At 36.6% G+C, this 18056-nt stretch overlaps 4 protein-coding genes across 4 annotated transcripts; 3 read left to right on the top strand and 1 right to left on the bottom strand.

The window, feature by feature from the left end:
• Positions 1-767: 767 nt before the first annotated feature.
• Positions 768-2457, top strand: LOC121739795 (peroxisome biogenesis factor 10). The gene is made up of 2 exons (XM_042132366.1): positions 768-1762; positions 1829-2457. Exon 1 carries the CDS (start codon positions 853-855, stop codon positions 1660-1662), a length of 810 nt encoding a protein of 269 aa, XP_041988300.1. The 5' UTR covers positions 768-852; the 3' UTR covers positions 1663-1762; positions 1829-2457.
• A 1163-nt stretch (positions 2458-3620) lies between these two features.
• LOC121739804 (peptidyl-prolyl cis-trans isomerase Fkbp12-like) lies at positions 3621-4393 on the bottom strand. The gene is made up of 3 exons (XM_042132387.1): positions 4250-4393; positions 4016-4176; positions 3621-3937 (listed from the first exon to the last, which is right to left on the bottom strand). Exons 1-3 carry the CDS (start codon positions 4284-4286, stop codon positions 3809-3811), a joined length of 327 nt encoding a protein of 108 aa, XP_041988321.1. The 5' UTR covers positions 4287-4393; the 3' UTR covers positions 3621-3808.
• A 5951-nt stretch (positions 4394-10344) lies between these two features.
• On the top strand, positions 10345-12101 carry LOC121739800 (MRG/MORF4L-binding protein). Its single transcript, XM_042132373.1, has 5 exons — positions 10345-10783; positions 11111-11191; positions 11278-11382; positions 11584-11694; positions 11780-12101. The coding sequence occupies exons 1-5, from the start codon at positions 10426-10428 to the stop codon at positions 11887-11889; spliced, it is 765 nt and encodes a 254-aa protein (XP_041988307.1). The 5' UTR covers positions 10345-10425; the 3' UTR covers positions 11890-12101.
• A 1545-nt stretch (positions 12102-13646) lies between these two features.
• LOC121739785 (nuclear inhibitor of protein phosphatase 1) lies at positions 13647-17612 on the top strand. The gene is made up of 8 exons (XM_042132352.1): positions 13647-13781; positions 14372-14586; positions 14781-14889; positions 15437-15623; positions 16004-16214; positions 16489-16591; positions 16860-16951; positions 17317-17612. The coding sequence occupies exons 1-8, from the start codon at positions 13753-13755 to the stop codon at positions 17412-17414; spliced, it is 1044 nt and encodes a 347-aa protein (XP_041988286.1). The 5' UTR covers positions 13647-13752; the 3' UTR covers positions 17415-17612.
• Positions 17613-18056: the final 444 nt, after the last annotated feature.

The following is an 18056-nucleotide window of genomic DNA, read 5'->3' as shown; positions in this document are numbered from 1 at the left end:
TTGAAAAAGTAAATAATCGAGGTATTTATTGCAATCAAGACATGTGGTAAGAGATTCCATGTGTTTTCTTTTCTTTCGAGTCATAATTTGTACATTTTCGATATACGCACGACGTCATTTTCAATTTATTTAGGTAAGACAAGATGTGGCACGTTCGTGACTGCGCTCGATGTAGACTAAACAACAGACGGCCCAATTGGGCCGTATTTGAATCTTCATAACGCGCGCGGTAGTAACATATCTGCTTTGAGTTTTTCATCATTGCTGATTCCTGAATCATATTTTATGCAATATTAACCATTAGGAATATAAAAAAATACAATATTATCGTGCTTATATATAAGTGGCCAGTAATTACCAAGCCAATACTGGCTGCCAGTCTTATTGGCAAGCCCAGTAGTTATGTCTATTGTGCCAGTACTGGCTCTGTGAAAATTATACTTATTTTTCATATAGTCCGCCAAGAAAGTGAAGAAATTAAAAAGTAACAACCTCGTAGTGTCATCCCTTTTTTCTGATTGATTTGAAAGGGATGACACTGCGATGTTGCCACTTTTTAATTTCTTCACTTTCTTGACAGACTGTAAATATATTATTTGCATTTGAACAAGTTTTCAAGGTCTTTACTTTACCATTATTGAGCTGAACCGACTTAAAAAAAATTAATGTCAATATGTCAAAACATAATAAAGTAGGTACTCTGTGGTCAAAACTGTCAAAACATGAAACTTCAATTTTTTCAAAAAAATTAAATCATACATTTTCGTAGACCGAAATTTTGATTGATTTTTGTATACATTTTGATTGATTTTATTATTTTATCAGTGAATTTATTCCAAATAAGAACAGAACATGGCGTTACCAGAAGCTCAGCCAGCAGAGATACTGAGGTCTTGGCAAAAGGATGATTTATATGAAAAACAACTAGCAGGATCGTTAAGCAAACTTATTCCTTCGCATGCTCCCAAAGCTGGTGCAATATCTTCCTTGCTATATAAATCATTCACTACATTAAAAGATTTGCAGACTTTAGGCGAAGAATATTCAGGGATTGTACAAGTCGATGAAACCTATCATAGGTTACCTACATTTAGTAATCGTTTGTTTAGTATTTTGTTATCAGCATTTGGTGAAAATTTGACAAGAAAATGTATATCACATGTAACGAAACAGGTAGAACAAAACGCGTCGCTGAAACCGGAAGCACAGAATGCCATTATAGTGGTACTAAAAACTTTGGGCAATGTTGTACCACAAATTGAGAGTATTCACAGGGCACTCTCTTACATGTATGGCGGTCCATTACAAGTCGGTAAAACTGTGACGGGAATAAACTATGTACATGTAAGGCCAGCAGCTCCGGCTTATTATGCACATTTAAGACTTCTCGGACTAGTCACTTTACTCCATGCTATCATATCTTGTGGTCAAAGTTTTTATCAGGCAAAAAAACAAATGGACGAAATGTCAGACTTTCCCAATGAAGTAGATAGTAGCAAGTCCTGTGTAGCTTGTTTAGAGGAAATACTGCATCCATGTGTATTAGAGTGTGGCCATTTATTTTGTATGCAGTGTTGTTATGGTGTCTTGGAGAGTTGTGCACTTTGCAGGACTCCTTTTACCAAGAATACTGTGGTACCTCTGATGAATTATAAGCCTTGATGAATATAAATTGTTTGTTAAATGATATTATATTCTAACAATTATTGTCTTGGTTCTATTTGAAGTATATTACTAGCACATCTTAACCCGTCCATTGTGGGTATCGCAGACACAATAGATTTTCTATTGTTATGCTGGCAGCTGGCTGCCGCTTGGGGATTGAAAGGTTAATGCAGTGTTTCCCAACCTTTTTCAGCCACAGACCGTTTCAGTTTCAGTACAGTTTTCACGACCCACATAATGAAATATACAGCAAAAAAATTGCATTACGTATGGTCCAGAGATGACACCATACAATATACTCATGGACCGGCAGGGGTCCACAGGCAACAGGTTGCGAAACACTGGTGTTAAAGGATCTAATTATGTTGCATTTTTCAAAGGTCTTAACTTTTAGTTCTAATTTTATTATGATTATAGTACTCCTTATTGTTATTTCATTAAATTTGGAGTGCCTATGGCATCCAAATTTAATAAATAAGGATGTTTTGGATACTTACAGAAATAGTTTCTCTGAGTGTGGTGAAGACATGAATCATGATCCATGGAGGATAGTTGTTAAGTATAAACATAGCTGGCTGTGAACACCGTGATTAAAGATATAAAATATACATTTACATTATAACAATGTATAAAGATATTTTTAGCTTACATAAATAAAACTAATCAATAATAATAAATCAAATATATTAGTCCATAAAACAAGCATAACATAAAACATGTATGAGATTCAGGATGTAAAATTGTTGTCACTTGCATTCCAAGTTAAATACCCTTTTATTTTTTGTACATTATTATACAATAAAAATAAATAATTGATAATTTTACTTCAATTCTTTTATTTTTTGTTAAATGCTGATTTTAACCATTTTTTTTAACATCTAACAGAATAATATAAGTATACAACATTCAACATTATTATATTTTCAGATGTAAGAGGGTTAGGAGTACTTGGACTTAGACATGAAAGGTCACTTTTGGTTTGTACAACTACGAGCCTTATTTTAAAAAATCGGCCAAGTGCGAGTCTGACTCGCGCACAATATGTTCCATACCTATAAAGAGCGAAAGTAGTAAAAAATTGCTTTTTTTGTATTTATTTTATTATTAACTAGCGACTCTCCCCGGCTTCGCACGGGAATAAAATATATTATAGCGTATGTTTTTATTAAAATTATATTAATTACTACCCGTGGCGCGCATTGGTCGGTAGTGGACTAGCGGTACCAACGCAAAAGCTACATCCTGCAATTTTTAAATCTGTAATATCTTCAAATCAAATCATTTATTCACAGAATGCTTCAAAAATATTCATTTAAATCATATTATGCTGTAAAATGCCATATAGATCTATGTATTTAAAGTATTTAATTGAATAAGGATTATTGCCGTATTGGTTAAAATCGCTTCGAAAATTAGCCATTATTTGAAGTTAAAAGTAAATCACCAAAAATGTTATCTTGGGATATCTATAAGAGATAGACATACCATTGCGGAGTTTTCTGAAGACCTTATCATAGTGTACTGTGTACAATACTTAGTACATTATTTTGATAAATCTCGTAGGGTTCGGCCTTCGTTTGCAATGTAAGCGGAATAAAATGTAATTATTTACGACATCACATTAGAAACCCAAAAATTAACAGTATTTCTCCACTATTAACTTACTCTTTAATCACTCGATCTATTAAAGAAAACGGCATCACAATCCTAGTTGCCTAGTTTTAATGATTAAAGGGACATGAGGGAAAAATAGCGACTTTGTTTTATAATGATATTTTATAATAATAAAGTAGTGAAATGCAAATATAATTAAGTATTTTGTATTGATTGTTGCCATTAATGATTCCAAGCAAAAAAAGCCTAAAGAAATTGGGTTTTGGGGGAGCCCCCTTTAAATATTAATTTTATTTTGTTTTCAGTATTTGTTAAATACACAATCTGTGAATTTCAGAAGTGTAGCTAGCAGTTTATGAGATACAGCCTGGAGAAAAACGGACAGAAATCAAAGTCTCAGCAATAGGGTCCCGTTTTTACCCTTTGGGTACGGAACCTTAAAAAGAGTCTTTGTTAAGTAAATTTCAAAATTATCAGAAGAATAATTAAGAATCTTAAAGCTAAAATAAATATAAAATTTGTAAGTAGATTATTCAACACTCAATAACTCTACATCAAAAATTAATGTTGCGTTGGGGGGTATGATACCAGGGTGGCCTCTTGATCCATATGCAAAGTCGGGTGAGCATGTTAATTTTGCTCTCTCTCCTACTGACATCTAAAAGTAAAAACATTAATTTATTGCTTCTATACCATTTTAATTATAATACACATTATTGTGTTGCTTTTACCCCACCTTTGTTAATCCTTGATCCCAGCCTTTAATAACATCGCCTTTACCGACTGTAAATTTGAAGGGCTGACCACGATCTCTTGAGGAGTCGAATTTCTTTCCATCTGTTAATGTTCCAGTGTAATGTACCACAACAGTTTGACCTGGTTTTGGATATGTAGTACCTATTAGGAAGGTAAAAATTAAGTTGAATAAAGAGTAAGATATTCTTTGAAATCACAAAAATGAGTTAAATACCATTCCCAGGTGTTAATGTTTCTACGTCGACACCCATAACTGTTTTTCTGTAAATGCGTTAAAAACTTGTGATTTTTTTTACTTTTGTTGTAATGTTGCAGACGCAAACGGAAAATATAATATTATATTGTAATAACTATGCGGAAAACCTCAAGAGTCGAGCGGCCAAAAATCACAATTTTGATCACAATAAAAACCAAAGAGAATATAATCACTACGATAAAAACTTCAAACTTGATGTCAAACTTTTTTTCTTTTCTTATTATGGCACTTCGGCTATTTAACCATTTAGTTTTGACAACATCTTACCTGCACTTTTGCAAAATGGCCAATATTTTACCAATAATGAACATCGAAAACCCAAATAACACTATTTGGGAAAAAATAATAAAAACCACACCAACAATAAAAAGTAGAAGAAAGGCGAATGCCCAAAAATGTATGGATCAAAAACCCGTAATCGATTGAAACCATTTATATGTGGCATGGTAGACTACTTATACTGTATCCCAAATACAATGTCCTTTATGGATTTAAACAATCAGTCAATCACCGAGTACTTTAAAAACGATCGTAACTAATTGAATTTTCTTATAGGAATTTCTATGATATTCAGGAGTCAGGACGACGCGATGCTACAAACGATAGTGTGGCGATAAATACCTACGTAGTAAAAACATTTTTAATACAGATGTACAGTGTTGTAATTATGTATTTATGAATTTAATGTTTAAATCTTTATCACTTTTATATCTGACGGTATAGAATGTTAGTTTGGTATAGAAAATAATCTGTATACAATATGTACTGTTTTTTTAGGATTATTAAGTACACGATATCGGTTATATGATCGTTTTTATAAAATAAGGGGGCAAACGAGCAAACGGGTCGCCTGATGGAAAGTAAGCATGTCGCCCATGGACACTCGTAACATTAGAAGAGCTGCAAGTATGTTGCCGGCCTTTGAAGGTTTGCAGGTCGTATTGAAAATATAGTGACAGTTTATTTCAGAGTTTTACAGTGCGCAGCAGAAAGTTACGCAAAAAACGCACGGTGGAAGACTGCCACCCATCAAGGTGATGAGGATGGTATATTTTTTGCGTGGAGCGATGGCGAAAAATTGCAGGTGGTATGATTCAGAACAATTTCTTAGAGCACTCCCCGTGATACAACCGATAGAGGATGTAGAGTGAAGCCACTTGTGATTTAGTTTATTCTTAAAATATATTATATTTGACATACTTTTTTAGGGTTCCGTACCCAAAGGGTGAAAACGGGACACTATTACTGAGACTTCGATGTCTGTCCCTCTGTCTGTTTCCAGGCTCTTACTCAAGAACCGCTATAGCTAGACTTCTGAAATCTTCACAGATTGTGTACCTATATATTCTGATGCAGCTGCTGTAACAACAGATACTAAAAACTAAATAAAATTAAGATTCAAGGGAGGCTCCCATACAACAAACGTGATATTTTGCCCTTTTTGGCTCCTAATCTATAATGGCTATAATAATATTATGTAGACACATGATTTTTTTTACGAAATTCTCAATTATTGTGTACTTATTTAATCGCAAAATTAAAATAAAATAAATAATTAAGGGGGGCACTCATACAAAAAACAATTTTTCCCTACTTTCGCTCTATAACGGTACGGAACCCTTCGTGTGCGAGTCCGACTCGCACTTGGCCGATTTTTTTTCTATTTAATTGTACATTATTGTCTATCAACATCGCTTTCACGAGAAAGATCACAAAAACAAAGGAAATAACTAGTTGATTCGAAGTAAATACCACACTGTGTATCTCAGATTTATTTTTTCAAATTATTGGTTTCGGTTATGGTTTAGAAAAAAATAAATTGCATATTTTCAATCTACTATTTATGCTCTACTTTGTTGTACATAAATGATTTTAATCGACTATGGGTTTTTTATGGGTTTTTTTGGGTTCCTTTGAAAGTAACATGGCCGCCAAAACTCTTTCAGTTGTCAGTTTCAGTTTGAGAAGTTTTTATTATGTCAGCGTGTTCCTAAACTATTACCAGTATACTGGCCTAATCGCTTAGGCCAATGATCGCTTAGATTTAAGATATTAATATGATTTATGTCACACTTGACAGTACACTGATATTTTTTGGAAACACAACCCATATGTAGTCAGTGATACCAACCTGCAGATAATTTCAGATCGGTGAGGAACCAATAGAAAATCTAGAAGTGTCTATCCTTACGCCATCTAGTTAAGATTTTTTAAAATAAAATTAAAAAATATAAATGAAAATCCCTCATTGCGAGACGTAGCTTTTGCGGCGGTACCAAATACGGGCCACGGGTAGTAATAATGAATATAAATCAAAACTGCTAAATCGATTTTAATTATTTTTTCAGTGGCTATATATCGACGGGTGAATGCAGAAGTGGCGTATCTCGAAAAACCCAACTTTAAAGTAGAGTCAAAAAACTTAAAAAAAATTCATAACTTCTATATTTATCAACATAGAACGTTAAAAATTGGAACGTATTTATATTAATCTGAGGCCTATACGATGAGTTTGTTCAAATTGTTTTAAAACTGATATTTCATTGATTTTTAACAAGTTACGACAAAATATTTTTCTATTTTATGCAGCAGAAATGTTGTATCTTTGAGAGGAAATGTATAGACAACTTAAAAAAGCAATTTTTTTTGAGCGACGGATCTGTCGTATCTCAAATATAACATGCCACTACAAATTTCATTTCGCCGTATCTTGTTTACTTAATTAAATTGCATTACAACTTTTGGTTTAAGTGCAAAATCGGCGACAGACGTTGTTAAAATGGAATGCTGTATCTTAAAGTGAATGAATTGTTTGTTTTAAAAGAATGTCATTATAACATATTAAATGAAATAATACGATTATTTACTGTTATTTGTTTATAATATATGAAAATAAACAGGGAATTTTACATGTGTGCAGCAGAAAATTACGTGAAAAACGCACGGTAGAAGACTGCCACTCATTAAGGTGATGAGTGGCAGTCTTCCACCGTGAAGAATGATGGCGAAAAGTTGCAGGAGGTATGATTCCGAACAATTCCTCAGAGCACTCCCTGTGATACAGCCGATAGAGGAATCAGAGTGCAGCTACATCTAGGCGTAAAGATATGAGCGGTCACCTATTTTGGGGATCGGGTACACCAAAGCTGTCTTGCAAGAAGCCGGGACAAGCCAGAAGAGTAGGAGAAACGAAAAAGACGTGTCAAGACCGGAGCCAACTCTGGAGCACACTTTTTCAACACAATAGAAGCTGGCCCACTCTGCTTTCTACGAGGACGGGTTGGGGTCCTTAGAGAGGAGGAAGGTCGAGTGCGGTGTCCCACAAGGTTCGCGTCTGAATGTTCCCTGCTTCGACTGGGTCCTGCGGTATGCTCTTCTCTCAGGCATGGTGCTCGTCTGTTACTGCGATGACACCTATGTCTTATTCCGAGAGAAGGCCTTTGAGGAGGCTGCGCGGCTGGCTGAGGTGGGAGCATCCCTCATTGTCAGCCACATAGAGTGGCTTGGGCTTCGGGTACGCCTAAGCAAGCCCGAAACCTACTCTTGAGGACCCGGGAGGAGAGGTCCCCCACCCGGAGCACGACTCCTTATCGGAGAGATAGAGGTCAGGATGAGTCCGACGCTTAAATGCTTGGACTCATCCTGGACGGGAGGTGGACCTTCGGCCCACATTTCCAACAGTTGGGACCGAAGGTCGTGAGGGCGGAGTCAGCGCTGGGCCGGCCTCTGCCTAATATAAGAGGGCCCAGCAAAGCCTGCAAGCGGCTATACTCCGGAGTCTGTCGGAGTATACCCCCGTACGGTGCCCCAATTTGGGCAGATTCCCTCACCGCTCGTAAGAATATATGAGAGGCCCAACTACGAAGAGCGCAGCAGATCTTTGCGGTGAGGGTCCTGGGCGGTAGCCACTGCCCTGGTGGAAAACCCACCGTGGGAGCTTGTTGCAATAGTCTCTGCCGAGTTGCACCTCCTCGTTTCAGAGAGGTCACGGGGCGAAGACCTACATTGGGAGGAGCTTCGGCGGGTCCGAAAGCTGGGATAGCAGTGGCTGTTGAGGAGGTGGGGTGAGGGCCTGGCGCAGGCCCAGTACGGTTAACGTACTAGTCAGGTTCTGCACCCAGTTCTTGCGGCGCCGCAAGAGAAAACCCCTCACCTTCCGCCTTGCACAGGTACTCACTGGACACGGATGTTTCGGTGCGTATTTGTGTAATGTCGCCAGGAGGGAGCCAACGCCAGCCTGCCATGAGTGCGGTGCTGCGGAGGACACGGCCCAGTACACCCTCAAGGTGTGCGATTGTTGGGCCGTGCAGCACCATGATTTTTGGCGGTACTTGGGCGGGACCTCTCGCTCTCAAGCATGCTCGAGAGCGATGAGGCCTGGCAGGCGGCGGTCCCTTTCTGCGAAACCGTCCTTGCGTGCGAGAGGATGATCCATCCTCCGTTCCGCTCCGCTGGCGTAGGATAGGAGTACGGAGGCGTCGTTACGCAAACCTCCAAACTTCTGTCTAATCCGGGACTCCGGGTCAGGATGGGAACCTGACCGGCTTAGCTAGTCCCGGCGCCGAGGGGAATGCTTCAGTTTGCCAAAGCGTTCCCTTATTTTGGAGGAAGTCCGGTCGTGGAGGGAGTCCTGTGTTAGACATATCCAGGACATCCCTCCGTATACGGCTGAAGACAAACCGCAGGTGGTTTTAGTGGGTAAGAGTCCCACATACCCCCAGGGTGCTTCAGCTTAACTGAGGCACATCCCCGACCCGGGGCACCCATGATGGGTTGCTCTGCCCATCAAAAAAAGGTCCACTCTGCTTTCACTATACTAGATTAAGCTTCATTTATGACACGAATAAACGTGCATTGATACAATAGTGTTAAGAATACAGCAACAAACTCGTTTTCTCAAATCGACGCTCGCGCATCAACTAAAAGGCGTTAAGAACGGCGCATAGGGAGCGCCGGCCAAGGTATCATAGAGAGGCGGGAGGGAGATGAAATGGCGTTACTTATCTCTGTACACATAACTTAACTATATTCGTTGGTTGTAAGTATAGGTTTAAGATTAAAATTATGTGTTTAAAATGTAATAACTTTTTCATACCTATGAAATAAGTATGAAATAAATTGTCGTATCTATAAAAGTACACAATATTTCCCGCAGTGAAATTGTCGTATCCTTGGGAATGTTGTATTTTAGGCGATAGAAATGTCGTAACTCATTCAAATCAAACTCGAGCGTTAAAAAACCTGCATCGTATCTTTTTCTAATTTCTCACGCATTGCCGTATCTATCTTTTATCCAAAAATTGCAGTTTTTTGTCTAGTTACGACAAATTTTTTTAAGGTCTGTGGTGGGTCTGTGCTAAAAAGTGGTAAATATCCATGGTCGTATCTTTACTAGAATTTATCGTAGAAAGACGAGATATAGACCATTCGACGCAGAATTATACAACAATCAATTAAAAAGTGATTTTGGCCAAAATTCAAGTTACGCCACTTCCGCTTTCACCCGTCGATATATTTTTTATACCCGTGCGACGCCGGGGCGGGTCGCTAGTAAATTAATAATATTATTCTCTTTGCTGTCAACAAGGAGTTTTGTCGGGAATGGGAAAGAGTGATGTTGTGTTTTTGTATTATTTTCCTAAAATTGTGTTAACTGGGTTTTTAATGTGTAATATTGGTAGGATGTTAACCATTAGATATTCGTTATCGTGCACAAGTGTGGGAAAGTGAAGGAAAAAACCTTACGTGTTTGATGCAACCGTTTGATGTCGGTTTGAACGGTTTGTCAAACGACACTGCGCAGTTTCATTCAATACGCACTGTTAAGTACACGTCTTGTGATGCAGAAGATGCTCTAGATTCTAGAACGAGGATCGCGATTTTCTTATCTTATGTTTATAACGTTAAATGTCCTCCGTCAGAAGAGAAAAAAAAGAAAAAGACTGGTCCAAACATAGACATAATCATTTTTCAGTTGTTGGCAAAATATGAAAGTCATAATTTTTTTTCGAGATGAAGGAGAACTGGTGAACAAAAAAAAGTAGAAACTTTCCAAATTGTAAACAAATTATTGTTTTCTGTAATTTATTCATTCTTTCCTGTAAATTTATAGTTGATTATTTATTAAAAATATTATGACAATGGTATCTAGTGAGGAAGAGGCTGAGGAGAAATCCGGTAGTACGTTGGAGTGGGATGTGGATATGGAAATACAATTATTTTACGCCATGGCTAATCATAAGCCGGTAGGCATTAATAAGCATTTCCAGATGGCCTGCATCTGGGAGAAGTTATCCAATTCAATTACTAAAGAGATTTCCACGCATGACATATGGAAGCATTTGAATACTTTGTACGACATGAATATGTTAGATGACACAGAACCAATACCTTTTCCTAATAAAGAAACCCCATTCAGTTTACCTGAGAGTGAATTCGGTACTTTAATCAAGCAGAAATGTAAGGATGCGATTCTAGGAGAAGACAGTGAAGGTACTTTTCATTTATGCATTGTTCCAGTACCTAGTTGTGAGATGTCATTATTACCATAAAGTTGACCCGGCAAACATTGTTTTGCCATATAAATTATTTCTAGTATCAATATAAAAAGTAGATAAAAACCTATTCTCAGGCCTAACAAATGTAAGTACATACAAAACTTCATTAAAATCGGTTGAGCCATTTTTTGGAGGATTTCGTGCACAAACACTGTGACACGAGAATTTTATATATTATATTAGATTGTATTTCTTTTTATATCTAGTCTATTTATCCAACAATTTTCAAAATAAATTGATTCAATTATAACATTTGCTACAGGTGGGAGGAGTCCATCTCCAAAACCATCAACGCCAAAAGTCAATTCTAGAGGAACTAAAGATAAAGATAGCACAGCAAAAGGTAACAAAATAAAATAAGAACTTGTTAAAAATGTATTCTGTGTCTGTCTTGTATTTTGTACTATATTTTGTTAACAAATTTTTCAGCACGCAAAGATAGCATAAGTGCTTTGTCTACCAAAACTAGAAAAGAGAGTGGCAGCTCCCATGCGTCTACAGATACACCAAGTATTAAGTCTGAAAAAGAATATGGTATAATATAAATATTTAAATTTTTAAAATTTTACTTACAATTTAAGGTTAATAATAATAATAAAATCTTTACTTGCACAGATAAAAAAATACAAAGTAAGAAAAAAAATGAATTATTGGAAGAGTGCAAATTGGCAGTCTTAACGCTTTGAGCAGTTAGTAAGGTGAAGGAAAAAATTTACTTAATTTGATGATTTACAGATCGTAGAAGAGACTCAAGAGATTCAAATGCTTCAGGACCACGGGACAGTTCAACTAGCAGAAAATCTACATCAAAGGAAAAACCAAAATCAAAAATAAGTTCTGTGGCAGGTAATTATGTGTGACGGACGGATGTAAAAGTTTTTAAATTTATTATTGGAAAAGCAATTAATGAATGATTATTATTTTCCTGCAGCCTGGGAATCACCTTTGATAGACGAAGATAGTAGCTCACGGCGTGGGCGTCGTCGTGCCAACACTTCAACCCCGCCGGCCACAACACCTGCAAAACGACGGCGCATCTGACATACTCATTCCCATACATATCATCAATTCTTCTGACGTTCACACTTGCACCCCTGGTTTCATACAAACCATGGGCGGGAAAGAAGAATGCATGCTTTGAATGTATTTTTCTCTTAATCAATCTGTGTGTATATGGACTTGAAGTGATTTCATCATCATTGTGTAAATAGGCAATGCCTAGCTTGCTTAAAATAAAGTATGTCCTAAATATTTGGGCTTATAATTTTTTGTAAGGGGGATATTAGATTATCATATATATTGGATCCGAGATCATTGAGTCAATGGTATTGGATAATGTAATATAGACATATGATTCATTTCTTCCTTGATCATAGATTTTTGACATTTGCTGAGAGATTGGATCCAATACGGTCATAGAAATAGGTGCTGCCAGTTATTTAATAAAAAAAGAGTTTTTAATTTCTTGTTCGTTAATATGTTTCAAATAATGTAATGTAATTATTTTTCTAATTATATACTTGGATAATCTTGCTGAAATAACAAAAAACAAGCCATATTAAAAATGACGATGTCTTTTGACAAATCGAATTCTCTGAGATCTAGTAACCCTGACGTCAATACCTGTCAGCGTTAGCGCTCTCCATTGGCTATTGAAACCACATATGACGTAAAATAGGATCAATGAAATATGATAATGTAATACGCAGATATGATCAAATTATCATATATATTGGATCCTATATATGATCATAGAAATGATCATATATAAATGATAATGTAATACCCCCCTTAGGCAGTGTGTTGACACTTGACAATACCTCTGTTAATTTAGGCTAAAAATGTGAAAATCCGCTTAGCGGTTCTGCAGATACAAGCCCACATGGACATGCCCTCCTGGCAGTCGGGTAAAAAATGTTGCTAAAGCCATTGGCTATTGGCTATTAAACACGGTAGACAAGATTTTAAAAAAATCGGCCAAGTGCGAGTCAGACTCGTGCACGAAGAGTCCGTACCGTTATAGAGCAAAAGTAAGCCACAAATTGTGTTTTTTGTATGGGAGTTATTAAAGTACACATATAATAAAGGATTTTATAAAAATTTCAAGTGTCCAATTTTTGTTACCATTATTGAAATCGAATAAAAAAAGCCAAAACAATCACGTTTTTTGTATGGAAGCCCCCTTCATTATTAATTTTATTTTGTTTTTAGTGTTTGTTGTTATAGCGGCAACAGAAATACACAACCTGTGAAATTTTCAGAAGTCTAGCTACCTGCTACAGTTCGACAAGGCTTTATTTGAACGTGGCGAGAAAAGGAACTAAACATTTCTATTATAGCAAAACGTCATTTTTGACATGTGTTTGACAGTTCTCCTTTACCAGTAGCGCTCCCGTCAATGTCACCCACGTTCAAATAAAGCCTTGTCGAACTGTATAGCGGTTTTTGAGATATAGCCTGCTGAAGACAGACGGACAGACAGTAGACAGACAACGAAGTCTTAGTAATAGGGCCCCGTTTTTACCCTTTGGGTACGGAACCCTAAAAAAAACAAATGTCAACTTTGACATTGAGATTTGATTTTGACGTTCCGCTAATGAAATTTTGGAGTGAAGCTACATAATTTTTCATGTTCCGTTCTCGTTGTTATGATATATTAATTTAAATATATATTTAAATATATATAATTTTTTTTTTTTTACTTTCCATACTTGACACTGGCAGAATGTTGCTAAAAAGCGATTGTTTGCCATAAATAAAAGAAGAAGAAGAAGAAGAAGTACATGTATATGGCATGTATGGCTGATAGAAATTATTCGTAAATTTTTATGAATTATACGTATAACATAGATACGAAATAGTAAATAAAAGGGGCATACAAATGCATTAAAGGATTGCTTTAACATGGCTAACCATTATGAGGTCCCTAATTGGTAAGTTTTGTGATAAACCACTCGAACTTTAGCCGCCATTCATAACTCTTAATTATTTATTGAGTTTAGTATGTTATTGCTAACCGATATCAATTCTATTCAGTAAAGTAATATAATATGTGATAACTGGCAGATCAGTTAACCCATCAATCCCCAAGCGGCAGCTGGCTGCCAGAATAACGATTGAAAATCTGATATTGTGCCTGATCGCAGACATCGACCTGGGTATCGACCCACGATGGATGGAATTATTATTTCAGTATAAATATATCAAGAACAACTAAATGTGTACCTTTGTGACTTACAAACTATTTACTATTTAATTAAATAAGATAAGAAATATAGGTACTATTTTTATCATAAATGAATTAGAAACAGTATTTTCAATACCTGAAAGATTCAGTATTGAAAAACAAATCCAAGAGACATCATTGGTATTTTTTTACCCATCGATCGTGGAATAACGAGACACAATAGCTTATCTATTGTTATCGCGGCCGGATGCGGCCGCTTAGGTCTTCATGAATTAAGGAAAGATTAATTATCATATTTTAAATTATTATCTATCAAAAAAGGTTTTGTGCTTGCAGGGCAGGAAAACCACCAACAGGACTCCATCTGGATGTTCTAAAGGGAGATAAGCTTATCCAGAAACTGATGTTAGACGAAAAGAAATGTTATCTCTTTGGTAGAAACCCACAAATGAACGATTTCTGCATAGATCATGCAAGTTGCTCCAGAGTACATGCTGCTTTTGTTTATCACAAGCACCTAAACAGAGCATTCTTAGTTGACTTAGGCAGTAGTAAGTAATAATTAAATTACTTGTGTAATAAAACCAGCATATTTTGTCTCTTATGATCCATTTATAAATATAATTTATAAATTATATTATTATATTAGCAATATAATAGCTAAAATATTATATTCAACATTGACCTTTAAAACTGATTTGTACAAAAGTTGTGTGCAGCAAATTTATAACATTTACTTTTGTAGCCCATGGAACTTTTATTGGCCAGATGAGGCTAGAACCAAATAAACCGACACAGCTTCCTATAGATTCTACATTTCACTTTGGTGCTTCCACTAGAAATTATATTATAAGGTAAATTATTTTCGTTTACTAAACCTTTTATCTGTCACAAACTGTCAAACCATTTTCGAAAATACTTTTGAATAGTCTTAAGCCGGGTCCAGACGAGTGTAACGTGTAATGTCATTCACCGTGTAATGTAACACGAATTCTACGTATGGACGGCACTAAGAGTATTACATGTAACACTCGGGGCTTATCGGCCATCGGCTGTCGGTTTTCGCGCAAGCACAAAGGCTCATTTGAACAATTCGCTTTGAGTTCATGTGCCATCCACACTGTTGATGCTAAATTACATGTAATCTTACATTACACGTTACACTCGTCTGGACCCGGCTTTAGAGTAAGACACCCATTTTGGGCGCTCGATAGACGAGCTATTAAATTACTTATTTAAGTTTATGTTAACTTATCGTTACTAAACTTGAACTTACTCGTAAAAAAAAAGTTTTGTAAAATACTAGTAGGAAATTTGCGCGTTAACTGTAAATTTTTCCGGGATAAAAAAAAATTATGCATGTTTTTGTGCTAAATAAAAAAAAATTTCTGTGCCTTTCAGGGAACGACCAACTGGTAACACTAGAGGTATAATGGAGGAACTTCCCAATACTGAAACTGAGGGTGCACTGTTGGGGCTTCCGGAGACACAGACTGAGCTAGATAACTTGACAGAATTCAATACTGCTCATAACAGAAGAATTTCCATGTTGGGCATCTCAACCGATGATGGTACAGATGTTATTAAGGTGAGATTTTTTTCACATTGACTGATTTAAACCTAAATCTCTTACTTTTCTAAAAAAGGAGAAAAAATTGCCACAAGTTTTTAAGCTATTGCACAGCTTTTATCGTGGGCTTTGAGCACAGCGACCGAATCAAGAAATTCTGTAATGAAAAAAACCTAACACCGCCGCGCCGGTCAGTGCGGTGTTGCCAGACTTCGACACGGTATTTCTGTGCGCGTGACGTATGAGAATTATAATTGCATAAGTCGATAAAAAATGCTATGCTGATTTACCGCGGCAGTTCCCGATTGCCACATGTATTTTTATTTATTTATTAATGACATAATGTTTTCAATTACTTACTAATTTAAATGATTATTTAAAATATATAATTATTTCAGCCTCAAACTGGTTCAAAACGAACAGCGACCATGCCCGCAGGGATGCCTAAAAAACAGAAAAGGAATGTTTCCTTCAATGAGGAGGTGGACATAATCAATCCAGAAGATATAGACCCCACAATTGGCAGGTTTAGGAACCTTGTTCGGTCCACAATTGTACCCAATGCTAATAATATACCAAGAAAGCTGAAGTTACAGAGTGCAGATGATAGTAAGTGTCAATTTGTTTCATTTAAGACTACTTGTGTCAATGTGTAATTTCATAGCAGAAAGTGTATTAGAGATGAATATGCCTTGGCGAAAAACGTAATGCGTAGCATTAATTCTGCCCCCGTGTAAGTTAAGCCTTAGTAATAACTAATAACCCCTTTTCCCCTTGCACTTAAACAAAAAAAAAAGCGATTGAAAGTATTACTGTATACTATTATCGGTTATTATTATTAATGTTGAAAGATATTAATGTATTTTTTTTTATTTTTTTTCAGACCAACACCACCACTCATTAAGGCTGCAAGAAATATCAAGAAGCACGAATTTGTACTCAGACCTACCAGCCCCAAGCTCGCACCTGAGCCTAATAGGGGCTAGGTCAGTATTACTCTTTACATCTGTTATTGTCATTACAAAGTTGAAAATAATCTCTTGCCACTTAGGATTTTGCCTTCTTATGTCGTAAGAAAAGACTTAAAATAAGTTCTTGGACTGATACTTGAATTTTTATTAAGAGTCATTTGTATAATAAATCAGTGGTAGTACTGATTGCCAATCATGTATGAAAACGACGATTTTTTTCATCTCTAAAATGCTCAATTTAAATAAGCATTTGCTCTAGAAATAATGTTTTACCTTGGTTTAGGTTGGGTATTTCACTACCTAATCCTGCGCCTGACGTGGAATTGGAAGGTCCTGAGCCACAACTTAACATACATCCACCACTTCCAAACTCTGGTAAGTTTTATTTAATTCAATACGTTACCGACCGCGTTTTGCTTTTTTATGAAAGAGAAAATGTATAAAAGAAAAATTTGAGAAATAGTAATAAAGTCTGGTCTCCAGATATAGAGAGCCATTTGAGCATCAGCAGGCTTAGCATGGCCACCATAGAGCGGTTTATTCTTACGGTAAAGTAGATAAAATGATGGATTAAGAAATGAAATCTGTCAATTTGTGTGCAAAAACTGTCAACGTTTCTATTCTTTCGCATTTCTATAGTGGCCATGCTAAGCCTGTTGGTGCTTGCCTTTATTACAACCGAACAATTTAAAATGAATGTCCAAAGTTCTCGTGTTTTTAATATTATCTTGATTTTACAGCTGCAGAAGAAACAGGAGCTTCCAACGAGCCTAAGAAGAAGAAGTACGCGAAAGAAGCATGGCCCGGGAGAAAACCGGCGCTCATACCGGGTGTATGAGTGTAACTTACCCTAGACATTGCCAATAATGTTCTGTCGTGCAAATTATGTAGCGACGTGGCTGAAAATTTTACAATAATGAACGGATTAGGTAGAAAAATGTGAAGTGTGTTTTTGAAGAGCGCTATCTATCGTCGGATTTTGGTAGTTTATAAACTGTTTTAATACATAATGTAATTAAAATAGCGCTATCTTTTGTCTGTGGGACACTATCTTGTTGGAATTTGATGGCAAGCGAGGTTTTAAAATTAATATACAATTAGAAACCTTTTACAACAAAACATGAGTCCGATTCTCGTACCTTGAGTCTTTGTTCTCATACCTAAAAATATGTGTCACACTCGCTCGTGGGAGAGTATTGTGTTTGGTCACATTGCACCAACGCGGCTGCCGCACTACTCGCGACTTAATGTGAAGGCTTAGGCTGCGTTTCCACTGAAGAGGAGCGGAGCTTAGCGGTGCTCGAATTGACCAATCGTGCTTTTCCAGCGGAATGACAGCGAAGATTTCAAGCATGGTGATTGGTCAATTCGGCACCGCTAAGCTCCGCTCCGCTTCAGTGGAAACGCAGCCTTAAACTATAACAAAATGTTAAATGAACTGCCAAATCTCTGGTTAAAGCATAAAGTTAATATACCTAGC

The sequence above is a fragment of the Aricia agestis genome, chromosome 1, assembly GCF_905147365.1.
Source record: "Aricia agestis chromosome 1, ilAriAges1.1, whole genome shotgun sequence".
NCBI classification, from domain to species: Eukaryota; Metazoa; Arthropoda; class Insecta; order Lepidoptera; family Lycaenidae; genus Aricia; species Aricia agestis.
The sequence above is the reverse complement of the archived record's forward strand: the minus strand, read 5'-3'. Positions and strand labels throughout refer to the sequence as shown.

Excerpts from the sequence above, each read along its gene's own strand:
- LOC121739795 (XM_042132366.1), top strand. The coding sequence starts at position 853 with ATGGCGTTACCAGAAGCTCAGCCAGCAGAGATACTGAGGTCTTGGCAA.
- LOC121739804 (XM_042132387.1), bottom strand. The coding sequence starts at position 4,286 with ATGGGTGTCGACGTAGAAACATTAACACCTGGGAATG. Across the intron at positions 4,177-4,249 it reads AACATTAACACCTGGGAATG|GTACTACATATCCAAAACCA; the intron begins GTATTTAACTCA and ends CCTTCCTAATAG. Across the intron at positions 3,938-4,015 it reads GGGATCAAGGATTAACAAAG|ATGTCAGTAGGAGAGAGAGC; the intron begins GTGGGGTAAAAG and ends TTTTACTTTTAG.
- LOC121739800 (XM_042132373.1), top strand. The coding sequence starts at position 10,426 with ATGACAATGGTATCTAGTGAGGAAGAGGCTGAGGAGAAATCCGGTAGT. Across the intron at positions 10,784-11,110 it reads TCTAGGAGAAGACAGTGAAG|GTGGGAGGAGTCCATCTCCA; the intron begins GTACTTTTCATT and ends CATTTGCTACAG. Across the intron at positions 11,383-11,583 it reads TAAGTCTGAAAAAGAATATG|ATCGTAGAAGAGACTCAAGA; the intron begins GTATAATATAAA and ends GATGATTTACAG.
- LOC121739785 (XM_042132352.1), top strand. The coding sequence starts at position 13,753 with ATGGCTAACCATTATGAGGTCCCTAATTG. Across the intron at positions 14,890-15,436 it reads ACTAGAAATTATATTATAAG|GGAACGACCAACTGGTAACA; the intron begins GTAAATTATTTT and ends TGTGCCTTTCAG. Across the intron at positions 16,215-16,488 it reads GTTACAGAGTGCAGATGATA|ACCAACACCACCACTCATTA; the intron begins GTAAGTGTCAAT and ends ATTTTTTTTCAG.